This window comes from Lycium barbarum, chromosome 8 (genome assembly GCF_019175385.1).
Source record: "Lycium barbarum isolate Lr01 chromosome 8, ASM1917538v2, whole genome shotgun sequence".
Taxonomy (NCBI): domain Eukaryota; kingdom Viridiplantae; phylum Streptophyta; class Magnoliopsida; order Solanales; family Solanaceae; genus Lycium; species Lycium barbarum.
The window spans coordinates 8347583-8374505 of NC_083344.1; the positions used below are offsets into that span (position 1 = coordinate 8347583).

Sequence of the window (26923 nt, forward strand, 5' to 3'; positions counted from 1 at the left end):
TTCGCAAGGGAAGCTCAATGGAATTGGTTGTCTAAAGCCAAATCGTAATAAGAGGTCTCAAGTATATTTAGTAACACTAGCTTCTGCCTGCATCACACGAGCATCGCGCGTGCATCTTATGTTAACTAAACCATGAAAATCACACAATAATTTGTTTCATAATTGTCTTCAAACATCTAAGTAAATAATCTATTCCTATTTATGAACAGTTTCCAAAATATTTTCTTACCTTAAATTATATTTTAATCGAAACCTTCATTAAACGTACGAACTTGCTTTTAGCTTACCTAAAATATAAAAGATCATTTCTGGCAATACTCGAAGATAAAGAAAGCTTATTTGTTATTATTTAGGAGAATCCTTCAAGTAAACAAAATATGTGTAATAACATTTGGAGAATTCAGATTGTTAACATGTATAAATATCATCCTAGGATTACAAAATTAACCGCTTGATACACAACTTTACTTATCTTCATGAATTGAAATTCCTCAAATTGTTCACGTGATGTATTCAATATAATGAGGTTACTATCTTAATATTTTTTATATTGTCACTAATATAATGAATATCTCAAAGTAATATTTGACATTCTACAAATAATCAAACATGTTAATTAGAAAATCACGCCTCAATCACAAATAAGTTGGAATCTAATATATGAATCCTTGTTGCTTTCATTTATAGTCAATTCAACTTACTATCTATCTATATCTATATTTTATATTTAAAATGGGAAGCTCTTAAGTCAAAAGTTAAATTACTAAAATGTCCTTCTAACTAAACTATATAACTTATTTAAAAAAACACGTTGAGAAATCCAGAATGATGAGTCTTGACATTGGAATATTTGGAACCACATACATGACCATTGGAAAATATTAACACGTGCTCCAATTCTGCCAAGGATGTTTTCAAATTACAGAAAAGTCACACACTCTAGGGCTCGGCAAAAATACCGAAAAAATTGAAAAATCACCGGACCAAACTAATTCGGTTCTTCAATTTCGGTGTTCCGGTTATTCGATTCGGTTACGGTTTTTTATTTTCTAAAAGCTCGATGTTCGGTTCAGTTTTCGATTATGGGGTCCCGGTTGTTCGGTTTAACCGAACTTTTATTACATAAGTACAAAAAAAATATAATACTCAGTATCTCAAACCTTAGGCCCAAAATATTATATCCAACCCAAGCTCGTCACTAATTGAATAATAGTACGCAAACTCACTGCACCAGATACTAACCATAGTTCTATCGTACTCACTCAGCTCCTCACTCCAATCACTCCCTTTGCGGCTCATATCCGAATGCGATAGACCGGCGGCGGAAACTTTGATTCTGACCAACATATTGATTTTTCATCCTAAATCTTAAATCTTAGGTACATATTTCTCTCTTATTTCTTCATAATTTAGTTTTTCTTCATCGTGTTGATTTTTTGTGCTTGGGCTATGAACGCTGTATTTATTGCACTCGAATAGAGTAATTACTTACATTCACACAAAGTGAATGAGTAATTGATATGCTTGTTGTAACTTTTAAACTATTGGAGTATCTTTTTCTGCTCGTCCTCAACTTTCTTCATTTTTTTGTTTGTTGCATTCGACTGTCATCCTTGTTGAATAATCAATGCCGTCGTCAATATGTCGTCGTAGTTATTAGCTATCTCATTTTCCTTGCTTCATTGTCTTGAAATTTTTTGTTTCTTTTGTTTGGTTAGCAATCTTAATTCGAATTTTTGCCCCTTATGGACTAATTTTTTTTTTAATCTTTCATAAATGGCAGATGAAAGTAGAATAAGTCTGTCTTGTCCAAGTGATAGCATAGCTAATAAAGATGATAACAATGATGACTCACTTGACGCCAGGTTACAAAGAAAAGAAATAGAATCTTGATCCAAGGTTTGGGATCATGGTGACTAGGTCGTTGGAAATGGTGTTGGTAAAGCGAAGTGTAGACATTGTAAAAAAAAATTATGCTGCTAATACAACTACAAATGGGACAACGGGATTGAGACAAAATTTCAATTGTGGAACACTTTGGGCTGGGCCGGTTTTGCTTTTGTGACTAAGACATTGCATTTGATGTGGGCCACCCTTCATATATGTAGTTCCCACTAACGCAACCTCCTTCGCATTTTGAAATCGACTTCCGCATTTGCGACAAGTCATTCGCATTTGCGGCTACACCAGGATCAACAAAATTTACATTAATTACAAGCTCAAGATGTGATGTAACACCCCCAAGTCCTCGGATTTTCGCTCGTACCATCCCGATAAGTTCCGAATAAGCGTACAAACTTACCCAAAACTCTAAAAATCAAATTTCAATCATATTTTAGTAAAATTAGGGGTTTGATTGTTACTTTAAGCTACACATGAATTTGAATAGCTACAACTTGTAACATCACATCTTCGCAAGGGCAGCTCAATGGAATTTGTTGTCTAAATCCAAATTGTAATAAGAGGTCTCAAGTATATTCAATAACACTAGCTTCTGCGTGCGTCACACGTGCATCCCGTGCCCCGCACGTGCATCTTATGATAACTAAATCATGAAAATCACACAATAATTCGTTTGTCATATTTGTCTTCAAACCTCTAAGTAAATAATTTATTTATATTTATGGGCAGTTTTCAAAATATTTTCTTACCTTAAATTATATTTTAATCGATACCTACATTAAACGTACGAACTTGCTTTAAGCTTACCTAAAATATAAAGGATCATTTCTGACAATTCTCGAAGATAAAGAAAGTTTTATTTGTTATTAATTAGGAGAATCCTTCAATTAAACAAAATAGGAGTAATAACATTGGGAGAATTCAGATTGTTAACATGTATCCTCTTCCGAGAATAGATGATTTATTTGACCAACTTCAGGGTGCCCAGTGTTATTCTAAGATTGATCTCCAATTAGGATACCATCAGTTAAAGGTTAAGGAAGTTGATATTCCGAAGACTTCTTTAAGAACCCATTATGGTCACTTTGACTTTCTTGTCATGTCTTTTGGGTTGACAAACACACCAGCTACTTTCATGGACCTTATGAACAGAGTCTTCAAGCCTTATCTTGATCTATCCGTCATTGTCTTCATTGATGATATTTTGGTGTATTCCCGTAGTGAGACTGAATATGCAGAATATCTCAAAATAATGTTACAAACACTTCAGGATCGTGAGCTTTATGAGAAATTTTCAAAGTGTGAATTTTGGCTTAAGTCAGTGGTGTTTCTCAGCCACGTGATTTCAGGTGAAGGTGTGAAAGTTGATTCTCAAATTGATGTCATAAAGAATTGGCTCAGGCCCACCTCAGTATCTGATATAAGAATTTTCTTGGGTCTGGCAGGCTATTATAGAGATTTTGTGGAGGGATTTTCCTCTATTTTTGCTCCGTTGACTAAGTTAACTCAGTGGTGAGATGCTTATAAGCAAAGCTTTAAGGAATTGAGGAAGAGGTTTACTTCTGCTTCAGTTTTTATGCTGCCAGAGGGAACCGAAGGGTTCATTGTATATTGTGGCGCTTCAGGAATTGTTCTCGGATGTGTCTTAATGCAGCATGATAAGGTTGTCGCTTATGCATCTCGTCAGCTTAAGCCTCATGAAAAGAATTATCCGCATCATGATCTAGAATTGGCAGCCATGGTTTTTCCACTTAAGAGTTGGCGTCACTATTTATATGGAGTGCATGTTGATATCTTCACCGATCATAAAAGCCTGCAGTATATTTTCAAGCAAAGAGAGCTGAACCTCAGGCAGAGAAGATGACTCGAATTGCTTAAGGATGATGTAGATATTCTTTACCATTCGGGAAAGGTAAATGTAGTAGCTGATGCTCTCAGTCGACATTCCATGGGAAGTTCACATTGAGACAGATAAGAGGATTATGACCAAGGAAGTCCACCGCTTAGCTAACCTAGGAGTTCGACTCTTAGACTCCGAAAATGGCGGTGTGGTTGTTCAGAACAGAGTTCATTCATCCTTAGTTGTTGAAGTTAAAGAGAAGTAGTTTAGTGATCCCTACTTGTTGCATATGAAAGAGGGGATTCACAAGCATAAGACAATAACTTTTGAACAAAGGGGAAGATTATGGTACCTTAAGGTACCAAGGCAGATTATGTGTTCCAGATGTTGATGAGCTTAGAGAACGGATTATGTCAGAGGCTCACAATTCTAGGTATTCCATTTATCCCGGTTCCACGAAGATGTATCATGATCTTAAGGAAATTTACTAGTGGAATGATATGAAAAAGAATGTTGCGAATTTTGTGGCTAATTGTCCGAATTGCCAACAAGTGAAAGTCGAACACCAGAGGCCTGTTCGGTTGGCTCAAAATATTGATATTCATGTTTGCAAATGCGAGATTATAAAGATGGACTTCATAACAGGTCTACCTCGTTCATCCCGTAGAAATGACTCGATTTGGGTGATTGTGGACCGACTTACTAAGTCAACGCACTTCTTGCCAGTTAAGACTACGATTAAGCAGAAGATTATGCCGAGTTGTATATTCATACGATTATTAGATTGCATGGGACCCTAGTATCTATTATTTCAGATCGTGCTGCTCAATTCATAGCGAACTTTTGGAAATCCTTTCAGAAAGGATTGGGAACCAAGGTTAACCTCAGCACAACTTTTCATCCGCAGACAGACGGTCAGGCAAAGCGTACCATTCAGACTCCTCTTGAGGACATGTTGAGAACATGTGTCCTAGATTTCAAAGGTAATTGGGATGATCACTTGAATCTCATTGAATTTGAGTATAATAACAGTTATCATGCTAGCATCAAGATGGCACCGTTTAAAGCTTTGAATGGGCGAAGGTGTTGATCACCTATTGGTTGGTTTGAAGTTAGTGAAGTAGAGTTGTTGGGACCAGATTTGTTCTATCAGGCTATAGAGAAAGTCAAGTTGATTCAAGAGCGATTGAGAACATCTCAAAGTTGTCAGAAGTCCTATGCAGATGTGCGACATAGAGACTTAGAGTTCCAAGTTAATGATTGGGTATTCTTAAAGGTTTAACCTATGAAAGGTGTGATGAGATTTGGCAAGAAAGGAAAGCTCAGTCCCAGATATAGTGGACCTTATAGAATCCTGCGAAGGGTTGGTCAATTAGCTTATGAACTTGAGTTTCCACGAGAGTTGGCAGCTATTAACCCAGTGTTCCATGTGTCTATGTTGAGAAAGTGTGTGGGAGACCCGTCGTTGGTTGTTCCTGCTGATACTATCACGGTTAAGGATGGCCTAACCTATGAGGAGATTCCCGTAGCAATTGTTGATCGTCAACTTCGTAAGTTGAGAACTAAAGAAGTAGCCTCAATCAAGGTCCTGTGAAGGAGTCAAAAATCGAAGAGGCTACATTGGAAGCCTAAGAAGACGTGAAATCCAAGTACCCATATTTGTTTGAAAAGGAAACAAAAAACGTTCAAGGTAAATACCTTTCGAATTTATGTCATGTCCCTTACGTATTCATGCCTTACGTTTCACGTTCATGTTCATGTATTCTCTATTCATGTCTCATGTTTTAACATTCATGTTTTCACGAAACCATGTTATGTCAGTTTAATTCCCATGTTCCATGTTATGTTTCCTCACGTTCTCGTATTCAAGCCATGTTTAGTCATGTTCTTAATCACGACCCATCATTCGAGGACCAATGATCCCAAGAGGGAGATATTGTAACACCCAGTACCTTTAAACTAGGCTACGTTCATGATTCAGAGACTTAGAAACCAAGGCGGGAAGTGTGAGAATTGAGAATTTAACTTGGAATGGTACATTGACGTCTTACATCAAAAGTACGGGCCGTACAATTTTGTACGGGACATACTTCTTCGTCGTACATTGCCCCCAAAAATTCCAAGTCATTGGAATTTTTCAATCTAGGCAAGGGCCGTACATTTATGTACAGGTCATACTTCAAGCCCGTACAATAAAGTACGGGATGTACTTTTAGCCCGTACCCTGCAGATCAAAATCACAGGTTCTGGAAATTGCCAATTGAGGTACATTTAAGATGTACGAGACGCAAATTAAAGTACGAGCCGTACATTTAGGCCGTACTTTTCCTGTCTCAGCAAATAGTATAAATACATGGGTTCAGTCCAAAAATCCTATTTTCATATTTCCAAGCCCTAGCATGAAGTTCTTCTCTCCCTACCATTAGAATACATTAAGGTAAGCTTATTCTAAGCATCTCAAGTGAATTCTAACATATATTCATGAATATTAAATAAGAGTTCATCATTCCTAACCTAGGGTTTTCAAGGAAACCCATCACAAGGGTTCAAGATTAAAACTTTTGGACTTCTTCTCAAAGTTCAGACCTTTCTACAAGTTTTGGAGCATTACAGGTATATAGGGTTTCTATCTACATGTGGGAATATCATTGTTCTTCCCCACGCCACGTTCTTCCATGATTATATGAAAGTTTACCAAAACTAGGGTTATAGACACATTTATGATAACCTCAAGCTCATGCACCATGATATACCATGTTTGTATTGATAATTCCTTATTATATTCTTGATATTCCATTTTAGTTATTGAGAATCTGTCTGTAATCCATGAAAACCCATACTTTGCATTCCATGAGTTCTTACATGCAAGATATAAACTATTATACTTATTTTCATGAATATCCTACATGTCTCCATGTTTTCATGCAAGTTATATTATGTATCTATGTTCATGTTAAACTATAATTATAAACCATGTTACAAGTCATGTTTATGAAATTCATGAGCTTCTAAGCCAACTATATCCATGTTCATATTTTAGGAATAGTACAGTTTACCGAGAAGGCTCAGACAGCCTGAAACTACGTTTGCCAGTGTAGGATAAGGATCACTCTGCCCATTTAGGACGATACCTTCATGTTTACCCATTGCGGGTTATAGGATCCATTCATTTTCATGTTCATGTTTTGTACCCCGGCAAGGTACAAGATGGCATAGCGAGTCGGGGAGAGATCAGATGCCACGTTCGTACGTGGGGGTTACATGTCGGTTATACTGAGGCTCTCCCACTTAAAATGTTTTACTCATGTATATATATATATATATACACATACATACACTCATGTCAAATATGCTCATGTTCATGCTCAGCTTACAGTTTCATTCAGTTGCTTTACATACCAGTACAATTCAAGTGCACTGACGTCCCCTTTATTTTTTCGGGTGGCCTGCATTTCACGATGCTGATTTACAGGATGACGGATCAGTACGTTAGGAATTGCTCGTATCAGCTTTTGGTGAGCCCCATTCTATCCGGGGTGTTATCTCTATTTATGTTTATTTCAGTCATGCATTAAAGGTATGTCAGGGGACAAGGTCCCGATAAATAGTTTAGCAATCAGACTCATGTCAGAGGTTTCATAGACTAGTGAGTTATGTTATGTCAGATATTCAGAGTCGTATAGCCATTTTGGCTCAGCATTATCATGTTTATTCAGACTATTTTCGCTTAATGTTTTAAACAAGTATTTTCATAACTATTATGGGATTCCATGATTATTCAGACTATCCATGTTTTATATTATATTCTGCATCAGCTCATGCCCCGTGTTGATTTTGATATTTGGCACAAATATCTAGATTTAGTGTCATTTACACTTTACTTCTTAGCACTTTCATTGCAAGTTTGAATGCGAATTGTTGTATATGAGCTTATGTTGGTATGTTTATATGAATAGGTACAACAAGGACCAACGAAGGGGATTCCGGGCAATTTTGAGTGATTCCGAGGCTGTGTACGTCGATTGAACGTTGCGAAGGAAGTTCTAGCACTTGAAGGCAAAATCTGACCACTGAAGGGCCTCATGCGCTGGCCATGCGCCACACAGCCAGCGCACAAAAACACCCTTCCTGACTCTCAGAAGGACCATGCGGTGGTCGTGCGCCGCACGAGAAGAACGTAAAGGAGATCATGCGCTGGTCATGCCACGCACAGCCAGCGCACAAGAGGCGTCAGTTATCCTATTCAGATCGGGATTTGGCCAACTTATCTCATATTTACCCTAGCATATAAATAGCCGTTGTTAACATTAGAACGACGGCTTGGACGAATTTTGAAACTTGTGAAACTCTCTCTAGATTTTATTCCTCTTCTATTATTTTTCTTTTCATAAAAACCCTAAGTTAATCATGAATTCTTCTTTCGTTTACCAAATCATATGTAACTAAACACTTAAATTCTGGGGTTGTGGCATAGCCATGAATATTGACGTTTGACAAATATTTCATTCTTAGTAGCTTGTTCGTATGCAATTGCTTCACTACTTCCGTGTTTAATCTCTTGATTGTCTGCGCAACAGTTACGTTCTATTTACTCATTGATATACGTGCTTGGGAGAGACGTTGTTAATTTGGAGAAGAAGTAATGAGATTGTGATCTGAAAATCCCTAAAAGTTGGGCTAGGATTTGTGACTAGGATAGGAATATATTTAGTTACCGCAATCAATTATATACCGTGCTCTTATTGCATTCTTGATAAGTCGATACCATAGGAATATAGGAGGAGAATTATCGTGAATCGGCGAGTAGTGGTTCGGAAGAATACTACGAGACAAATTATCCGGTTAATTAGCTATTGTGAACAAAGTTGCTAAGGTATGATACTTGATTGACTCAATAGGATTGGTGAATCACCCACGACCCTGGAATATTTCTAAAATCTTGATTAAAGCCATTCTCAATTACGTTCTAAGCACAATTTCTGGATACATTATTAGTCAATTACATACTAGCATTTAGTTATAAAAGAACCAACACTTTTATTCTTCACTTGCATAGATAGTAAGCAATAGTTTATTTTCGTGAAAGATTGGTCATAAGTCTCTGTGGGTTCGACATCCGATTTTATATAATCACTTTATTACTTGTACGACCACGTACACTTGCGTGTGCATTTGGACGCAACAATTTTTTGGCGCCGTTGCCAAGGACTTAGAAATCAATTATTTTTGCCATAATAAATTTTATTGCTTCATTTTATCCAAGTGTTAACGTCTTGATCTTAGCTTTTTCCTGATTGCACGTACTTTACTCGAATGCGAAGGACTGCGAGTCAAAACAATCTTGAGGAATTCGATCCTGAGCCTGAACGTACTTTCAATCGGCGTAGGAGAGATTTGAATTTATTGCAGAACCCGCAGGCTGTCGCAGAATTACCTGTGGTCATGGCTAATCATCAACTGGCGGAAGTGAGAGAGGTTGCAGTGCCTCGGGTGGTAGATGTCACTTCATGCATTGTCAAGCCCACCATCGAAGGGCACTTTGAGCTGAAGCATCCTATGATTCAACTTTTTCACTCTAGTGGGCAATTCACGGGAATGTCACATGAGGATCCTCAGCGTCACATCCATACTTTTCTGCAGATTGTGGATACTTTTTCTACTGGAAGGGTCACGAAAGAATATGTTCGACTGACACTGTTCCCCTTCTCTCTATTGGGGAATGCAAGTAACTGGTTATTAGCAGAGCCCGCCAATTCTATCACTACGTGGGATGACTTGGCGACGAAATTCTTGACTAGGTTCTTTCCGCCAGCAAAGACCACTCGCCTCCGAAGGGAGATCATGTCATTCAGGCAGAAACTTGGAGAAAATTTATATCAAGCTTGGGAGAGGTTTAAAGGTCTTCTCAGAGATTGCCCTCATCACCATCAGACGAATGAAGTTCTGGCACACACATTTATTGAGAGTCTGGATGCCCAACATAAGTCATCACTTGACACTGCTGCAGGAGGGCAGTCTCTTGATCTAAGCTATGAATAACTATTCACATTATTGAACAGGTTTACTCAGAGCACTCCACACTGGCAGGATGATGCAGCTATTAGTTCAGTTAGGAAAGCACCGGGTGTCTTCGAAGTAGACAATTTTACAACATTATCAGCACAGATTGATGCCATGCGCACCGAACTGAGGAAGTTGGCTGTGGCACAAGCACCACCACAGGTACATGCAGTGCAGCAAGCCATAGCCTATTGTGATGTCTGCGGAGAGGGTCATAAAAGTGATGAATGCCCTGCAAATCCTGTGTCCATATACTTTGTGGGTAATTCAAGCAAGGGGCAAGGAAGCAACAATCAATACAGAAATTCCTACAACCCAAATTGGAGGAACCACCCGAATTTCAGGTGGAGTGACAACCCAGGTAATCAGAAGCAGAACTATCAGTCAGCACCTGCTCCTCAAGCTCCCACAAACAGTATAGAAGAGATGATGAAAAAGATGATGGGTGACATGCAAAAGATGATGCTAGACCAGCAGAAGTTGATAGCAGATAATCAGAATCGTGATTTGGCTGTACGAAATTTAGAAAGGCAGATGGGACAGATAGCTGGTGCACAAAATACCAGACCACCTGGAGGACTTCCAAGTGACATAGATGTAAATACCAATCCTTGCAATGCTGTAACTCTGCGAAATGGGCGAGAATTAGAGGAAGTGACGTCAAAGAGAACTGGTCGAGTGGAGGCTGAAAAAGAGAAGATTGCCACAAAAACAAGTGAAAAAGATAAGGTAGTCAAGGCACCAGTGGAAAAGCAACCACGGGATGTGGTTGCAAAGCCACCGCCTCTATTCCCTCAACGTCTGGCAAGACAGAAAGAAGAGGCTACTTATAAGAAGTTTCTTGATTTGCTTACGCAGGTAAACGTGAACGTCCCCTTGGTTGATATGCTGCAGGGTATTTCAAAGTATGCTAAGTACATCAAAAATATTGTTGCAAACAAGAGCCGTTTCACAGAGTATGCCACAGTTGCACTTACTGAGGAGTGCACTTCTCGTATTCAGAACAAGTTGCCCACAAAATTGAAGGATCCCGGAAGTTTCACTATTGAGATTTCTATTGGGACACAGGTTGTTGCTCGAGCACTTTGTGACCTAGGTGCAAGTATAAATCTGATGCCTTCGTCTATCTTCCGGAAGCTAGGTCTGGGAGTGCCCAGACCAACCACTATAGTTCTTCAGCTGGCAGACAGATCGTTAGCAAGACCCGAAGGAATTATTGAAGATGTATTGGTCCAAGTGGGGTCGTTGATAATTCCTGCTGACTTTGTGATATTGGATTTCGAGCCACCCGGAAGTCCCATTTATTTTGGGGCGTCCGTTCTTGGCCACAGGGAGAGCACTTATTGATGTAGCTGCTGGGCAGCTTACCATGCGAGTACATGATAAAGTAGAGGTCTTCAATGTATACCAAGCTCTAAAGAGGCCTGCAATCTATGAGGAGTTGTCCGCCATCACTGTTCTGAATGATGATACACGAAGACCACTCATCACTTCTCATGATCCATTGGAGAGAGCCTTGGTGGGGGTGATTTTTTTGGTGACACTGCAGCGTTTGAGATGGTGCAGAGTCTGGATATGGCGAGTATTTATATTCGGGGAGGTGAGTTTGAGCACTTAGACAGGACAATGGGGGTAACTCCGAAGTTATCAATTGAAGAGCCTCCGAAGTTGGAGTTGAAGCCCCTGCCCAAACATCTGAAATATGCATTTTTGGGTGAGGAGGATACCTTGCCAGTGATATTGGCAGCAGAGTTGACCACCGAAGAAGTTAAATTTGTCTCAAAGTATTGAAGTCCCACAAAAGAGCATTGGGGTGGAAGATATCTGATATTCAGGGAATTAACCCCACGCTGTGCATGCACAAGATACTCATAGAGGATGATCATAAGCCTAGCGCACTGTATCAACGGAGACTAAACCCGGTGATGAAGGAGGTTGTCAAGAAAGAGGTGATCAAGTGGTTAGATTCAGGCATTATTTTTCCCATTTCGGACAGCAAATGGGTGAGCCCAGTGCAATGCGTCCCGAAGAAAGGAGGGATGAAAGTTCTGACAAATGACAAAAACGAGCTCATCCCAACTAGAACAATCACTGGGTGGAGAATCTGTATGGATTACCGCAAGCTGAACGAGGCAACCAGAAAGGATCACTATCCTATTCTCTTCATAGATCAATTGCTTGACAGGTTAGCCGGGCAGGAGTTTTATTGTTTTCTAGATGGTTACTCCGGATATAATTAGATAGCTATTGCTCCAGAGGATCAGGAGAAGACCACGTTTACATGCCCGTATGACACATATGCTTTCAAACGCATGCCATTTGGGTTGTGCAATGCACCCGCGACTTTCCAAAGGTGCATGATGGCTATTTTTTCAGAGATGGTTGAGGACTTCGTCGAAGTGTTCATGGATGATTTTTCGGTATTCGGGAACTCTTTTGAGGTTTGCTTGCAGAATCTAGACCGAGTGCTGGCAAGATGTGAAGAAACTAACCTAGTCTTGAATTGGGAAAAATGTCACTTTATGGTCTGAGAAGGAATAGTCCTTGGGCACAAGGTTTCAAAGAGAGGGCTGGAGGTTGATCGTGCAAAAGTGGAGGTCATTGAGAAGCTGCCACCCCCCATATCAGTCAAGGGTGTGCGCAGTTTCCTCGGGCATGCAGGATTCTACAGGCGCTTCATAAAGGATTTTTAAAGATCTCAAGTCCGATGTGCAGATTACTTGAGAAGGATGTGAAATTCCTATTTGATAATGCATGCATTAAGGCCTTTGAAGGTCTAAAGAAGAGATTGGTAACTGCACCAATAATCATTGCACCTGACTGGAACTTGCCATTCGAGTTAACGTGTGATGCAAGTGACAACGCTGTGGGGGCTGTGCTGGGACAGCGACGAGAGAAAGTTTTTCATTCTATCTACTATGCTAGCAAGATGTTAGATGCAGCCCAATCGAATTACACTGTGACAGAGAAGGAGCTACTAGGTGTGGTTTATGCGTTTGATAAGTTTCGGTCCTATCTTGTGGGAACACATGTTGTTGTTTACACAGACCATGCAGCTATTCGCTACTTCTTCATCAAGAAGGATGCTAAACCCAGTTTGATTCGATGGATTCTTCTGTTGCAGGAATTTGATATTGAGATTAAAGATCGGAAGGGAGTGGAGAACCAAGTCGCAGATCACCTGTCCAGATTGGACAACCATAACCATTTTGTGGAGGATGTGCAAATTCGAGAGTGTTTCCCTGACGAGCAGCTATTTGCAACTCCTGTTGCCGAAGTCCCATGGTACGTTGATATTGTGAACTTGATCGTAAGTGGGGTGTATGTTATACCCCGTTTTAACCGGGTTGAAGCGGAGTACAACATATTGGTGATTCCTAAATTGTTTATTTTAAGGAGTCGCCACCTAATTGATTTTAAGGTGAATTAGGGCACCTAATTATTAATTAAGGTAAAGCTAACTGAACCTCCGTTAATAGCCTGCTTAATCAGTGTGATTCTAAGTAAGGGTTCTATATTACCCTAAAGGGAAGGGGTTAGGCATCCTTTAGGATCCGTTAACTACGGTTATCCGGCCAAACTTATGTTAGTTAATTAAAGCTAAACAAGATGCTTCAGATTTTAAGAAAAAGGCCAAGTTTTACTAAGGTTTTAAGAAAATATAAGAATGTTACTTAAAATAAAATTTAGAAGAGTAGGATAATTTGCATAAAAGAAGATTTTAAATGCTATTTAAAATAAGACTTATAAATATTGTTAGGATTTTACACGAAAAAATAAAATAAGGCTTGTAGAAAATATAATAACTTGCATAAAGGAGATTTAAAAATGCTATTAAAATAAAAGCTTGTAAATGTTGCCAATGTTTCAAATAGAAGTATAGTAATGCTATTTAAAAATAAGATTTGCAAATATGATAATTTGCATATAAATAGAAGAAAATGCGAGTTTATGCAATATTTTGACAAATATTTAAAACAACTCAAATGATGAGATATTAATTGATTTTGCCGTTTGGGAGTATATCAAAATAGCTAAGGTGAGTTTTCTTTATCCCTTTTATTATTATACATTAAAATATGTGTGAGAATTATTTATAAAATGTATTTGAGCTTATGTTTGCGTGTTAGTGGTGTTATGAAATGTATATCATAGTAAGGATAAAATATGATTTCCTTTACTTGGAAATATAAAGCCATGCCACTTGGTAAATCAATTGTTCTGAAATGAATATTTAGATAATCTAACATGAAAAGAAGATAGCAAAAATTTATGGCATTAATGTTAGTCTTCCTTAAGCTAACTACCCATTACTAAACCTAACTCACTAAATTTTGCTAGAATTCATCTAAGCCAAGAAAATGAAACAAAGTAAAATGTTAGTCATACAAGGCAAATTAAATGCACAAGAGGAAAATAGAATAGAGGGATGAATATTGGAATGGGTCGGCCCATTATCTAGGCCCAACTGCTGCGAACTATTCATGCTGTTGGGCTTTGGCCCAATAGATTTCCTTTATATATTGCTACGGATTAGACTGATGTATGGGCTTCGGCCCAGAATCATTTTTATGTAGCTGATGGGGCTGACTCGAGAAGATTGCGTTGGGCTTAGCCCAATAGCGAATGCAGGAGAAAAACGAGTCCCTCGGACTCGTATGCGGTGATCATGCATAAGACGAAAGGAAAAGGATTAGTAACTGATCAACGAATGAGGTTAAACATGTAAAAATTAAGCTCAAAACAGATCGATAGACGGTATATATACTGTATATATATTGGTATATCTTATGTATATACATTCATAAGGATGCGTAGAAGGTCAATATTGAAATCTCAGGCATGACTAACAATTAGGCCTGCTGCCACAAAAGCAGTAAGAACATACTTTCCACTGACATAGGACAAAAAAATCAAGCAAAGGAACATAAAATCCAATATCAAAATTATAGGACAAACTAAATTAATAACAGGAGAATAAGCACGACATGATATGACTAAACTAGACAAGGGTAGGAGCATTATGATATAATAGAAAGATATACCATATATACGCTGGATATATAATTCATATATACCACGGGTATACAGAGCTCTGTACGCACCTGGTATATTTGATATACCTTTAGTATACGCAGTTTGCATCTCAGCAAAATAGGCATGTAAACTTACGAAGCATCTAGTTCTATCATTTAACACGTCATATATCATTATTAATTTACCTATTCATCATTGTACAAACTTACGTGAAACACATAAATACTAATAAAGACTGAAAATAACTGAACGGAATCTAGACATAAACAGACAGATTCTGTGAGCTGGAAACTAGAACATCAACATCTAGACATCTTGACCACTAAAATGAGACAAATCAGAAAGCAATATGTAGGCAGAAAGCAGTACATGACCACTAAAATATTAAAAAGCAGTATATAGGCAGAATACAAATGAGCAGATTAGTAGACCTTGAGATCCCCTTTTGAACAAATGATACAGACATGCATTGCACACAATTGATTTAAGGTCCTTTCCAATAAAAGAACAGACATATTTGCATAAGTGTTGCATGGTATATTTCGATCATACTTCAACCAAAATAAGACCCCCAACATGTGCAAGTTCCTCAGATTATCCAATGAAGTTCATGGATACCATGTTTCACAATCGGAAGAAAACAAACTCTAAAAAAAACTCCATTTGCATTCTAAGACCCAGAATTCTGGACCAATTAGCAAGATTTATAGCACATACTGCACAGCCCAAAACAGAGTCACACAGAGATCTTGGTAAAGTATTGTGTAATGACTGAATGCATGTGAAGAATTATTTCAGATGAAGTATTGTATAAATAGGCAAATAAGCATGAACAGGCAAGCTAAGATGCAAGGAGGCAGGATCATACATGGAAGGACACAACTATATGCATATTCAGGATCAGACCATTGTCAGCAAGGAGTAGAAATCAAGCAAGATTCAGAGAACATTTAGAGATGTTTCCAGCCCCATTCTAACATAAAGAAAACAAGTAATGTAATTGAAATTACAGAACTTAGCAAAAGGACTGTCATGATTCAAGGACATACATTTTGGACACATCCAACAGCATTTGGAACTTTCAACAACTGCAAGCTCACACTTATAGACTCACTCTACACTCTATTCATGGCATAACATAAAGGACCAGCAATCATAGACACATGGTATAATCAACATGCTCAGTCTTCTCAGGTCTTACACATAAGCATAGTCAAGTTCAAAAGAAAATAAAAGGAAATATCTCCAGATCCCTTTCTCTTTTTCTTTTTTTTCTTTGCACAGAGAGAATGTACTAAAATCTCACTCCTTCCAACATGCAGACAACATAGAGATAATTATAGGCTAACCTAAAATGATTCAAGCATGGTTTTAGAACCCTTCCTATACATAACCAATAGAAGATTCTGAATCAGGGTCAAAAGACTATTATAAGATCATTTTCCTTATATCACAAATGAGGTAAAACAAAGAACAAACATTACATTTCACAGTTGCTGCAAGACAGCAGACTCTTAATGCTAACACAGGATTCGAGTGAGACCTGCTTAGAGGTTTCTTAAAGAGGTGATTCTACATTAACAACCCTAAGTCAAGGTAAATATACATGGATGGCAGAGAGGCAGGCCAACAGTTTAGGAAATTTAAGCAAGATGGGGTGTGATAGAACTAAATTATCCACTACTCATTCCATATGAGTGCAAGCAAAATTAAATCAATCATTTCAGCATTTTAACCATGAGATGCCCAACCAGGTAGTTTACAAGCAACATAACAACAAAACTGCCTCGAAGGACCACATTAAGGCTAACTATCCAACTAATTCATATGCTGGACATAGATGAAACTTCATAAGCCTAAACCCAGCAGAAACTATCATAATATCTATTAACACTAATAGCTACTAGACTAATCTAGCAGTTAACTAACAAGCATATAAAGCACATAGAACACATTTTGACACTGATGAGACAATAACACAGCACATTTTATTTAGCTAGCAAATCCCTTTGCCAAAAAAAACCAGATCTTAGGCTAGTCACAAGATGGCTCAGTAGGCTAATGAAGTCAAGGCATTGCATGGAGGGTACAAAACAGATGGGAAAGGTATCTAATACAGATATGCAGTGAAGCAAAAGAAAGACATATATGTTAACCAATTGCACCCAGATCATGATGCAAGTGAGGTCATGCCATATGCAGATGAGTAGATGCTCATTGAGAGTAAGTTCTGATGAAGCAAGGTGCGGACAAAGGTACAAACAGGAAACATTTAAAGCTCAGATCCTTTAAACCAGAGACCCTATATATTTATACACTAATTGAAGTTGAGTTCATATCCTTATTGATCCTATTTAGACTTGTTGATATGATTTTAATCCTATTTTTTTTTATCATGCTGAAGAATATATGAACTAAAATAAGCTCAGGCCAACACCAAACCTTATCAAAATCAGCTTATAGCCTAGCATAGAGACATTAATGATATCCTCTTAGTATAGTTCATACTGACCCATAACCAAACTACTAAACTGAAAAATGGTAAAATAAAATAAGATCAAGCAAAAAAACTAATTAAACCAAAGATTTAGTCCACTCATATTTCGAAACTGGCATAAACTCATAATAGACAGCAATAAGATTAGGAGGAGCTAAATGCTGAAATAACGAGAGAAACAGGAAACATATGGAGCATGAGCTAAAACAGGCATAACGCTGATTTAAACTAATCATTTAACATGCTTAAATCAAGGACCTAAACTGATATTTAAATTTGCTCTTTAAACATGACTAAAATTAACAATTAGGACGACACAACCAAACAAGGAGAGCACTTAACAACATCTGCCTAATTTATGCTAACGATTGTCATAGCTAATCAACTTAACACATATAAACAAAATACAAATAAAAGGCCAAAATATGCTAAAGAGGGAAGCTGACTAACCTTCTTCGGGTGCAGCGAAGTGGGTACCGATCTTCGATCTACACTCGAACACTTCAAAACTCAATTCCTAGAAATAAAAAAGACTGATAAAAATCAAAATTTTTGCTTAGGGGATTTTTGCGACAAAACAAAAAGCTTTCAATTTCTATGGAATTTTTTCAGGCAAAAGGACTCAAAATTTTTTAAGGGGATTTGGCGCGGCTCAGAACTTAGTTCTTGGGGAATTTCATGACGCCAAAAAACAGACCCTCTAATGGATTCCGAAACTCCTATTTATAGGGGAATTTCTAGGGTTTGTTTGGGTTTCAAAATCTGAAACTTGGGTGGGATTTTGAATTATCTAAGTTTTCAAAAAAATGAATAATAAAAAAAATGAATCCGTTGGAATCTCAACAGATCTTCAACGTGGAGGTGGCAGAGGTGGGGGACAGGAAGGAGTGGGGTGACAGAGGTATGGGCGTGAGGAGGGAGAAGAGAAGTGGGGGTAACGTGGGGGGAGAGAAGAGAGAGGGATAGGGGGGTGACGGCTGGAAGAGAAATGAAGAAGATGAAGGGAAAGGAAATGAAGGAGACCCTTAGGGTTTCCTTTGTTAAATGGAAAAACGGGTCGGGTCGGGTAATTTTGTGGGCTGGGTTATTTTAACATGTTGGGCTGATTGTTTAAAATGTTGGGCTGTGGTGAATTAAAATGTGGGTTGGGCATTAAAATAGGCTGATGAATAAAATGTAAGCTGAGTAGTGAATTAAATGTGGGCTGGTCTTGCGAATTAAGCCTTAGCCCAAATAATTTTAGGATTTAATTATGGACCGAATTAATATGGACTAAGTATGAAATATGTAATTATTAGTGCTCAGATGGTAAAATTATATGACATTGTAATAGCTATGCAACGTTTAATTGTGCGAAATAAATGCGATGCGTATGCATAAGGCGGTAAAAATGCTGAAATGATAATTATGATAATACTGGTAATAATAATAATAATAACAAAATAATATAATAATAATAATAATAATAATAGTAATGGTAGTAGTGACGGTAGTAAAAGATAATGACAGGATAATGAAATGTCGGTATTAATAAAAGCTAATTATAGTAAAAAATGCAAATAATTATTTTTTAAAGTTGCCAAAATATTAGAAGCGAAAAATAGGTATTTCGGAGGAAAGGTGGGACAAAATTGGGTGTCAACAACTTGTCCCTCTTTGCCCGGTAATGATGAAAGAATTTTCGGGCAAAGACATTGACCTAGTAGCCTATTTTGTCCCGGCTAAAGGATTTTGGAGGACTAAGGGTAAAGAAATTTTGAGAAAAGTACGGCCGACTCCGGTCTCCGAGTTGCCTACATATCTCGGGCTGCATGAGAATCAGGCCGTGTGTAGTTCTAGGATGACTACGACCCCTATGAATAACAGACCCCGATTGGTGCGAATCTTTGCAAAATATTGTCCCAGTGTCGAATTATGATGACACTGGGTATTATGATAGAACTCTGAAAATTGAGTGTGCTGGAATGCGAGCGGGATATTTGGAATTGGAGCCGAGTGTTCGAGGTAGATCTTTGACCCTTGTCGGGAAGTCTGCTTTCCTTCCCGACGCATTGCCCCAGTTCGCTGCCGAAGAAATAGTTCCACGTTGCGCTAAAGCTCCTGCGAAACTTTAAACTAGATAAAAATAGTCAGTAAAAATAGATATCGAAATAAAGCGATGTAAAATAAACCTATAAAAAGCTGCAATGATTTAAATAAATGATAGCCTTTGCTGAGGCTAATGCAAATGAGATTCTAGGCCGATGATTCATGAGAATGACGCCTTTGGCGATGATTAATGAGGCCTTAAACCGGATGGGCTATTTAAGCTGAATGATTCATGATAAATGAGGCTTTTAAAGCTGGCATGATGAATGCGTTCGCAGGGTAGCTGAATGTAATAGTGCAATGTATGTGCGATGCGTTTTCGAGCATTCGCAAGGCATTTGAAAGTAATATTGCAATGCAGGTGCGGTGCGGTGCGTCTGCGAGCATACGCAGGGCATTTGGAAATAATAAAGCAATGCAGGTGCGGTGCAATGCGTCTGCGAGCATACGTAGGGCATTTGAAAATAATAAAGCAATGCAGGTGCGGTGCAATGCGTCTGCGAGCATACGCATGGCATTTGAAAATAATAAAGCGATACAGGTGTGGTGCAATGCGTCTGCGAGCATACGCAGGGCATTTGAAAATAATAAAGCGATGCAGGTGCGGTGCAATGCGTCTTCGAGCATACGCAGGGCATTTGAAAATAATAAAGCGATGCGGGTGCGGTGCAATGCATCTGCGAGCATACGCAGAGCATTTGAAAATAATAAAGCAATGCAGGTGCGGTGCAATGCGTCTGCGAGCATACGCAGAGCATTTGAAAATAATAAAGCAATGCATGTGCGGTGCAATGCGTCTTCGAGCATAGGCAGAGCATTTGAAAATAATAAAGCGATGCAGGTGCGGTGCGATGCGTCTGCGAGCAAACGCAGAGCATTTGAAAATAATAAAGCAATGCATGTGCGGTGCAATGCGTCTGCGAGCATACGCAGAGCATTTGAAAATAATAAAGCGATGCAGGTGCGGTGCAATGCAGCTGCCAGCATACGCAGGGCATTTGAAAATAATAAAGCAATGCATGTGCGGTGCAATGCATTTGCGAGCATACGCAGAGCATTTGAAAATAATAAAGCAATGCATGTGCGGTGCAATGCATCTGCGAGCATACGCAGAGCATTTGAAAATAATAAAGCAATGCATGTGCGGTGCAATGCATCTGCGAGCATATGCAGAGCATTTGAAAAAATAATAAGCAATGCATGTGCGGTGCAATGCATCTGCGAGCATACGCAGAGCATTTGAAAATAATAAAGCAATGCATGTGCGGTGCAATGCATCTGCGAGCATACGCAGAGCATTTGAAAATAATAAGCAATGCATGTGCGGTGCAATGCATCTGCGAGCATACGCAGAGCATTTGAAAAATAATAAGCAATGCATGTGCGGTGCAATGCATCTGCGAGCATACGCAGAGCATTTGAAAATAATAAAGCAAAGCATGTGCGGTGCAATGCATCTATGAGCATACGCAGATCATTTGAAAAATAATAAGCAATGCAAAATATTTGTGCGTCGATACATTTGGAAAATCATTTGCAAGACTCAAGCATTAGTTTATTTGCGACTGTCGAAAGTTATTGATACTTGAAAGGCATAAGAGAGCTCAAACCGTTCGACGTGCCATCCTCACAAGGCTGTAGATGTTTTAGCTTCCGCAACTTGTAAATCTGTATCCAAAGAAAATTTTGTAAGTTTTGGGAGGGGGTTGATTCGCGTTGACTTTGAGGATCTGGCTCTTGGCGCTTCATGCCTCCGACTTTGTCTGGACTTGTAACCTCCGCTCATTCTTAAGTCTTGGCTATTTAGCAAAATTATTTGAGTAAAAATCATATTAAATAGTCATAAGAAATATATATATATATATATATATATATATATATATATATATATATATATATATAGTGATAGATAATTTTTGCCAGAAACTGAAACTGTGACACATTGCGAAACAAAACGAATGCCCTTTTTCTCCGAAGTTTTCCTTTGCATGATGACTCTGTTGAACATATGTTCTTTCAAGTCTCTCGATGTCGTCTTGCGGCGATGCCTTTAAAATTTGTCCCAGTTTCTGGCACAGGAGGATGTTGAGCTTTTAAAATGGCGAGACCGAGCCTATATAGGCTGCCTACGTATCCCACCATGGGAATCAGGTCAGGCGTAGTTCATATTACAAGCATAAATAAAATTGAGGCTTTCTAATAATGTGACCGAGGCCTACGCGGGCCGCCTACGTATCCCACCATGGGAATCAGGTCAAGTGTAGTTCATATTACAAGCATAAATAAAATTGAGGTTTTCTAATAATGTGACCGAGGCCTACGCGGGCCGCCTACGTATCCCACCATGGGAATCAGGTCAAGCGTAGTTCATATTACAAGCATAAATAAAATTGAGGTTTTCTAATAATGTGACCGAGGCCTACGCGGGCCGCCTACGTATCCCACCCGATATAGGTTTGTTACAAGCGTAGTTCATATTACAAGCATATATCTGGAAATCCTGTCTTAAGAGACCCAACCCGATATAGGTTTGTTACGCATCCCGCCGAGGGAAAGTAGCTCCATTACATAGAAAAGTATTGCAGAATATTACATACAAAATAAAAGAAAGCTCCTAAATGTAATATCTCTTGACGGCATCTGCGTTGATAGCTTTCGGCCAAATTTCGCCATCCATTTCTGCTAGGACTAACACTCCTCCAGTCAATACTCGATGAACCATATAAGGTCCTTGCCAGTTAGGTGCAAACTTTCCTTTAGCTTCATCTTGGCATGGGAATATGCGCTTCAGTACCAATTGCCCCGGTTTGAATTGTCTCGGTCTTACCTTCTTGTTGAAAGCTTTGGCCATTCTGTTCTGATAAAGCTGTCCATGACAAACTGCATTCATTCTATTTCCATCAATGAGCATCAATTGTTCGTATCGATTCTGTATCCATTTAGCATCGCTTAACTCAGCTTCTTGGATAATTCTCAACGATGGTATCTCTACCTCCGCAGGTAACACCGCCTCTGTCCCATAGACCAAAAGATAAGGCGTTGCCCCAGTTGAAGTCCTCACAGTAGTGCGATAACCGAGAAGAGCTAACGGCAGTTTTTCGTGCCAATGCCTGTAATTATCAATCATCTTCCTCAATATTCTCTTGATGTTTTTATTGGCTGCTTTAACTGCTCCATTCATCTGAGGTCGATAAGGAGTGGAATTGCGATGAGTAATCTTAAATGTTTCGCAAATCTCCCGCATCAAATCACTGTTAAGATTAGCTCCATTATCTGTTACAATCGACTCCGGGATCCCGAATCAGCAAATAATATTGTTGCGAACAAAATCTGCCACTACCTTCTTCGTTACTGACTTGTACGAAGATGCTTCCACCCACTTTGTGAAGTAGTCAATGGCTACCAAAATGAACCTGTGCCCATTTGATGCGGCTGGCTCGATAGGACCAATGACATCCATGCCCCAGGCTGCGAAGGGCCACGGGGAACTCGTCACATTTAATTCATTTGGCGGCACTCGAATCAAATCGCCATGAATCTGACATCGGTGACATTTTTGTACAAAGCGGATACAATCTGATTCCATAGTCATCCAGAAATAGCCTGCTCGAAGAATTTTCTTGGCCAGAGTAAAACCATTCATATGAGGCCCGCATATACCGCCATGCACTTCTTCAACCAACTGGGCCGCTTCTTTAGCGTCAACACACCTTAGTAGCCCTAAGTCTGGAGTCCTCCTGTACAGGATTTCCCGACTTAGGAAAAAATGGTTTGCTAATCTTCGAAGGGTTTTCTTCTGAACACTGGTTATGCCCTCTGGATAGTCTCCTGCCTTAAGATACTTCTTAATGTCGTAGTACCAAGGTTCTCCATCAGGCTCTTCGTCCACACAGAAACAATAAGCTTGTTGATCATGCACGTTCACCTTAACAGGATCTATGTAATTTTTGTCTGGATGTTAAATCATGGAAGACAAGGTTGCTAAAGCATCAGCAAGTTCATTCTGGGCCCTTGGAACATGTTTGAATTCTACTTTGACAAATCTCTTACATAGATCTTTCACACAATGCAGGTACGGAAGTATCTTCACGTTCTTAGTGATCCATTCGCCTCGCACTTGATGAACCAATAAGTCTGAATCGCCTATAACCAGAAGTTCTTGTACATTCATATCAGCGGCCATTCTGAGGCCAAGAATACAAGCTTCATACTCCGCCATATTGTTGGTGCACGGAAACCTGAGCTTTGCTGAAATGGGATAATGCTGGCCTGACTCTGAAATCAATACCGCTCCAACGCCTACTCCCTTGGAGTTGGCCGCCCCATCAAAGAACATTCTCCACCCTGGGTATTCTTCGGCAATATCTTCCCCGACAAACAACACCTCTTCGTCTGGGAAATAAGTTTTGAGGGGCATATATTCTTCATCCACGCGGTTTTCAGCAAGATGATCTACTATCGCCTGCCCTTTGACAGCCTTTTGAGTAACATATATAGTATCGAACTCACTTAGCAAAATTTGCCATTTGGCTAGCTTCCCAGTAGGCATAGGCTTCTAGAAAATATACTTGAGTGGATCCATCCTTGAAATGAGATAAATGGTGTATGCAGACAGATAATGTCTCAACTTCTGTGCTACCCAAGTCAAGGCACAACAAGTGCATTCCAATAAAGTATATCTCTCCTCGTAAGGTGTGAACTTCTTGCTTAAATAATATATTGCTTGCTCTTTCTTCCCCGTCTCATCATGCTGTCCCAACACACATCCAAATGCGTTCGCCGATATAGACAAATACAACAACAAAGGTCTTCCAGCTTCTGCAGGTACCAAAACAGGTGGATTGGACAAATACTCCTTGATTCTGTCAAAAGCTTTTTGGCAATCTTCAGTCCATTTGGTAGCAGCATCCTTCCTCAAAAACTTGATTATTGGCTCGCATATCACCGTCGATTGTGCTATGAATCGACTAATATAATTGAGTCGACCGAGGAAACTCATCACATCCTTTCGACTCTTTGGGGCAGGAAATTCTTGAATAGCCTTTATCTTCGAGGGGTCCAACTCTATACCTCTCCTGCTCACGATAAAACCCAACAGCTTCCTTGCAGGAACACCAAATGCACATTTTGCGGGGTTTAACTTCAGATTGTATCATCTCAACCTGTCGAAGAACTTTCTCAAATCCGCCAGATGATCTGAGCTCTTTCGTGACTTGATGATGATATCATCCACATAGACTTCAATCTCTTTATGGATCATATCAGGGAAAATAGTGGTCATGGCTCTCATATAGGTAGCACCTGCGTTCTTGAGCCCAAAAGGCATCACTCGATAATAGTACACTCCCCAAGGTGTGATGAATGTTGTTTTCTCAGCATCTTCCTCGTCCATTAGGATTTGGTGATATCCCGCGTAGCAATCCACGAAAGACTGCAACTCATGCTTCGCACAATTATCAATGAGCATGTGGATATTCGGTAGGGGAAAGTCATCTTTCGGACTAGCCTTGTTGAGATCCCGATAATCTACGCATACTCTAACTTTGCCATCCTTCTTTGGTACGGGCACGACATTGGCTAGCCAAGTGGGGTACATCGTAGTGCGAATAACCTTTGCATCAAATTGTTTGGAGATCTCTTCTTTGATTTTTAAACTCAAATCTGATTTAATGTTTCTCTTCTTTTGTTTCACCGGAGGACAGGATGGATCGAGAGGCAACTTATGCAAAACAATGTCAGTGCTTAAACCTGGCATATCATCGTAAGACCAAGCGAACACATCTATATATTCTCTCAAAAGGCTGATCAATTTTTCCCTCTGCGACGGGGTCAAGTGGACACTGATTCTCACTTCCATCATGATTTTTGAATTACTCAAATTTATAATTTCCGTTTCATCCAAATTTGGCTTTGGCTTGTTTTCAAAATATTCAAAATCCTTAGTTAATCCTTCCGGTTGCATATCCTCTTCATACTCTTCATAGTCTTGCTCGGCATTTACTACGGGCTCGCTTGTTTCATTATGTGTCACATTCACAGTATCGGCAGATTTATTAATTTGATTGCTGAAAAATAAGAGAAAAGTTAATTAAACAAAGAAGGAAAATATAAGTAAAATCAGGGCTTGAAATTTGCATTTGAGCTTTCAAAGGTTTTGGAGGCAAAATAACAAAAGCATTGGCACGATTCAGGCCTCAATTTCGAATCGTGTTTGTTTCATTAAATACTGAATACAATTTGTCTACCAAGACTCCCGAAGAAACGGGGCGGGGTACAAGTCCAATTGTTCAAACGGCATCCAGGCTCTGCATCCCAGATAGTCGGGTCTTCAGAGCACCCATCCGAAATCATGTTGCATTCAGCTCCCTCCTCGGCAATGAATAGACCCTTAAAACTTTCCAGGAGGCTGTCTTCAAGTTTTACCTCTGATGCTTGGACAGCGGATGCTTTGAGAAATGACTGATTCAGGAGAGGAACAGGCTTTGGCAAAGGAACGTCACTTCTTCTTTTGAGACTAGCCAGTGCAATCTCTTCGGGAGTGGGCTCATATCCGAGACCGAACGTATATTTCTGCCCAGGCAGCTGAATTGGTTCCACAATTCCATTCAAGTTCAAACCGAGGCCTCGACCGGGTCGGAAGCCATTCTTCAACATCTCCCATGCCACCATCATAAGCACCTGTGGCAGTTTCACCTTTTTTGCTTGAGCAACGCACGTATTTTCCTTGATATGGAAAACAGATCCGTCTAGCCTTTCTACACTTTCAATAAGAGGAACTGAGCTTTCCAGGTAGAGGAAATTGCTGCCTTCTCCATGGATCACCACTTCTTGATGATTCCAAACAAATTTTAGACTCTGATGCAAGGTGGAGGGAACCGCGCCAGCCATGTGGATCCATGGCCTTCCTATCAGCAGGTTGTAACTAGTAGATATGTCCATTACTTGGAACTCCACCATGAACTCTACAGGCCCAATCTCCAGAGCCAAGTCGATCTCTCCAACAACGTCTCTTTGACTCTGACATGACTGTCGCGGAGTTTCCCGACATCAATCCCTAAGGCTCGTAGAGTAGTAACAGGAAATATATTCACAGCTGAACCTCCGTCAATCAACACCTTGGAGATGAACTTATCCCTGCATCTGATGGTGATGTTCAATGCTTTGTTATGCCCCAAACCTTCGGGTGGCAACTCGTCATTATGAAAAGAAACCCGGTGGGCTTCAAGGATTTCCCCCACTATAGCTGTCAGTTTCTCGCTGGAAGTCTCGGGCGGAACATAGGCTTCATTCAGTACTTTCGCCAGAGCACTCCTATGAGCTTCAGAATTCATCAACAATGCCAATAAAGAAATCTGGGCTGGCAGTTTCTTCAATTGTTCCACAACAGAGTATTCTTTGGTTGGCATTTTCCTCCAGAATTCTTCGACTTCGGCCTCAGTAACAGTCTTCTTCAGGCCATTTTCCTTGCTTGGCGCCCCTCGTGCTACCTCTTCGGGAGC

The 26923-nt window shown here is 39.5% G+C and overlaps 1 protein-coding gene and 1 pseudogene across 1 annotated transcript; one reads left to right on the top strand and one right to left on the bottom strand.

Moving 5' to 3' along the window:
* Nucleotides 1–9055: 9055 nt before the first annotated feature.
* LOC132607653 (uncharacterized) lies at nucleotides 9056–11149 on the top strand. Its single transcript, XM_060321747.1, has 2 exons — nucleotides 9056–9756; nucleotides 9802–11149. The coding sequence occupies exons 1-2, from the start codon at nucleotides 9056–9058 to the stop codon at nucleotides 11147–11149; spliced, it is 2049 nt and encodes a 682-aa protein (XP_060177730.1).
* On the bottom strand, nucleotides 9573–9666 carry LOC132608476 (small nucleolar RNA R71; annotated as a pseudogene).
* Nucleotides 11150–26923: the final 15774 nt, after the last annotated feature.

Bases quoted from the DNA above. Each gene is read 5' to 3' on its own strand.
- LOC132607653 (XM_060321747.1), top strand. From the start codon at position 9,056: ATGCGAAGGACTGCGAGTCAAAACAATCTTGAGGAATTCGATCCTGAG. The intron at 9,757-9,801 runs GTCTCTTGATCT...ATTATTGAACAG, and splicing joins GACACTGCTGCAGGAGGGCA to GTTTACTCAGAGCACTCCAC.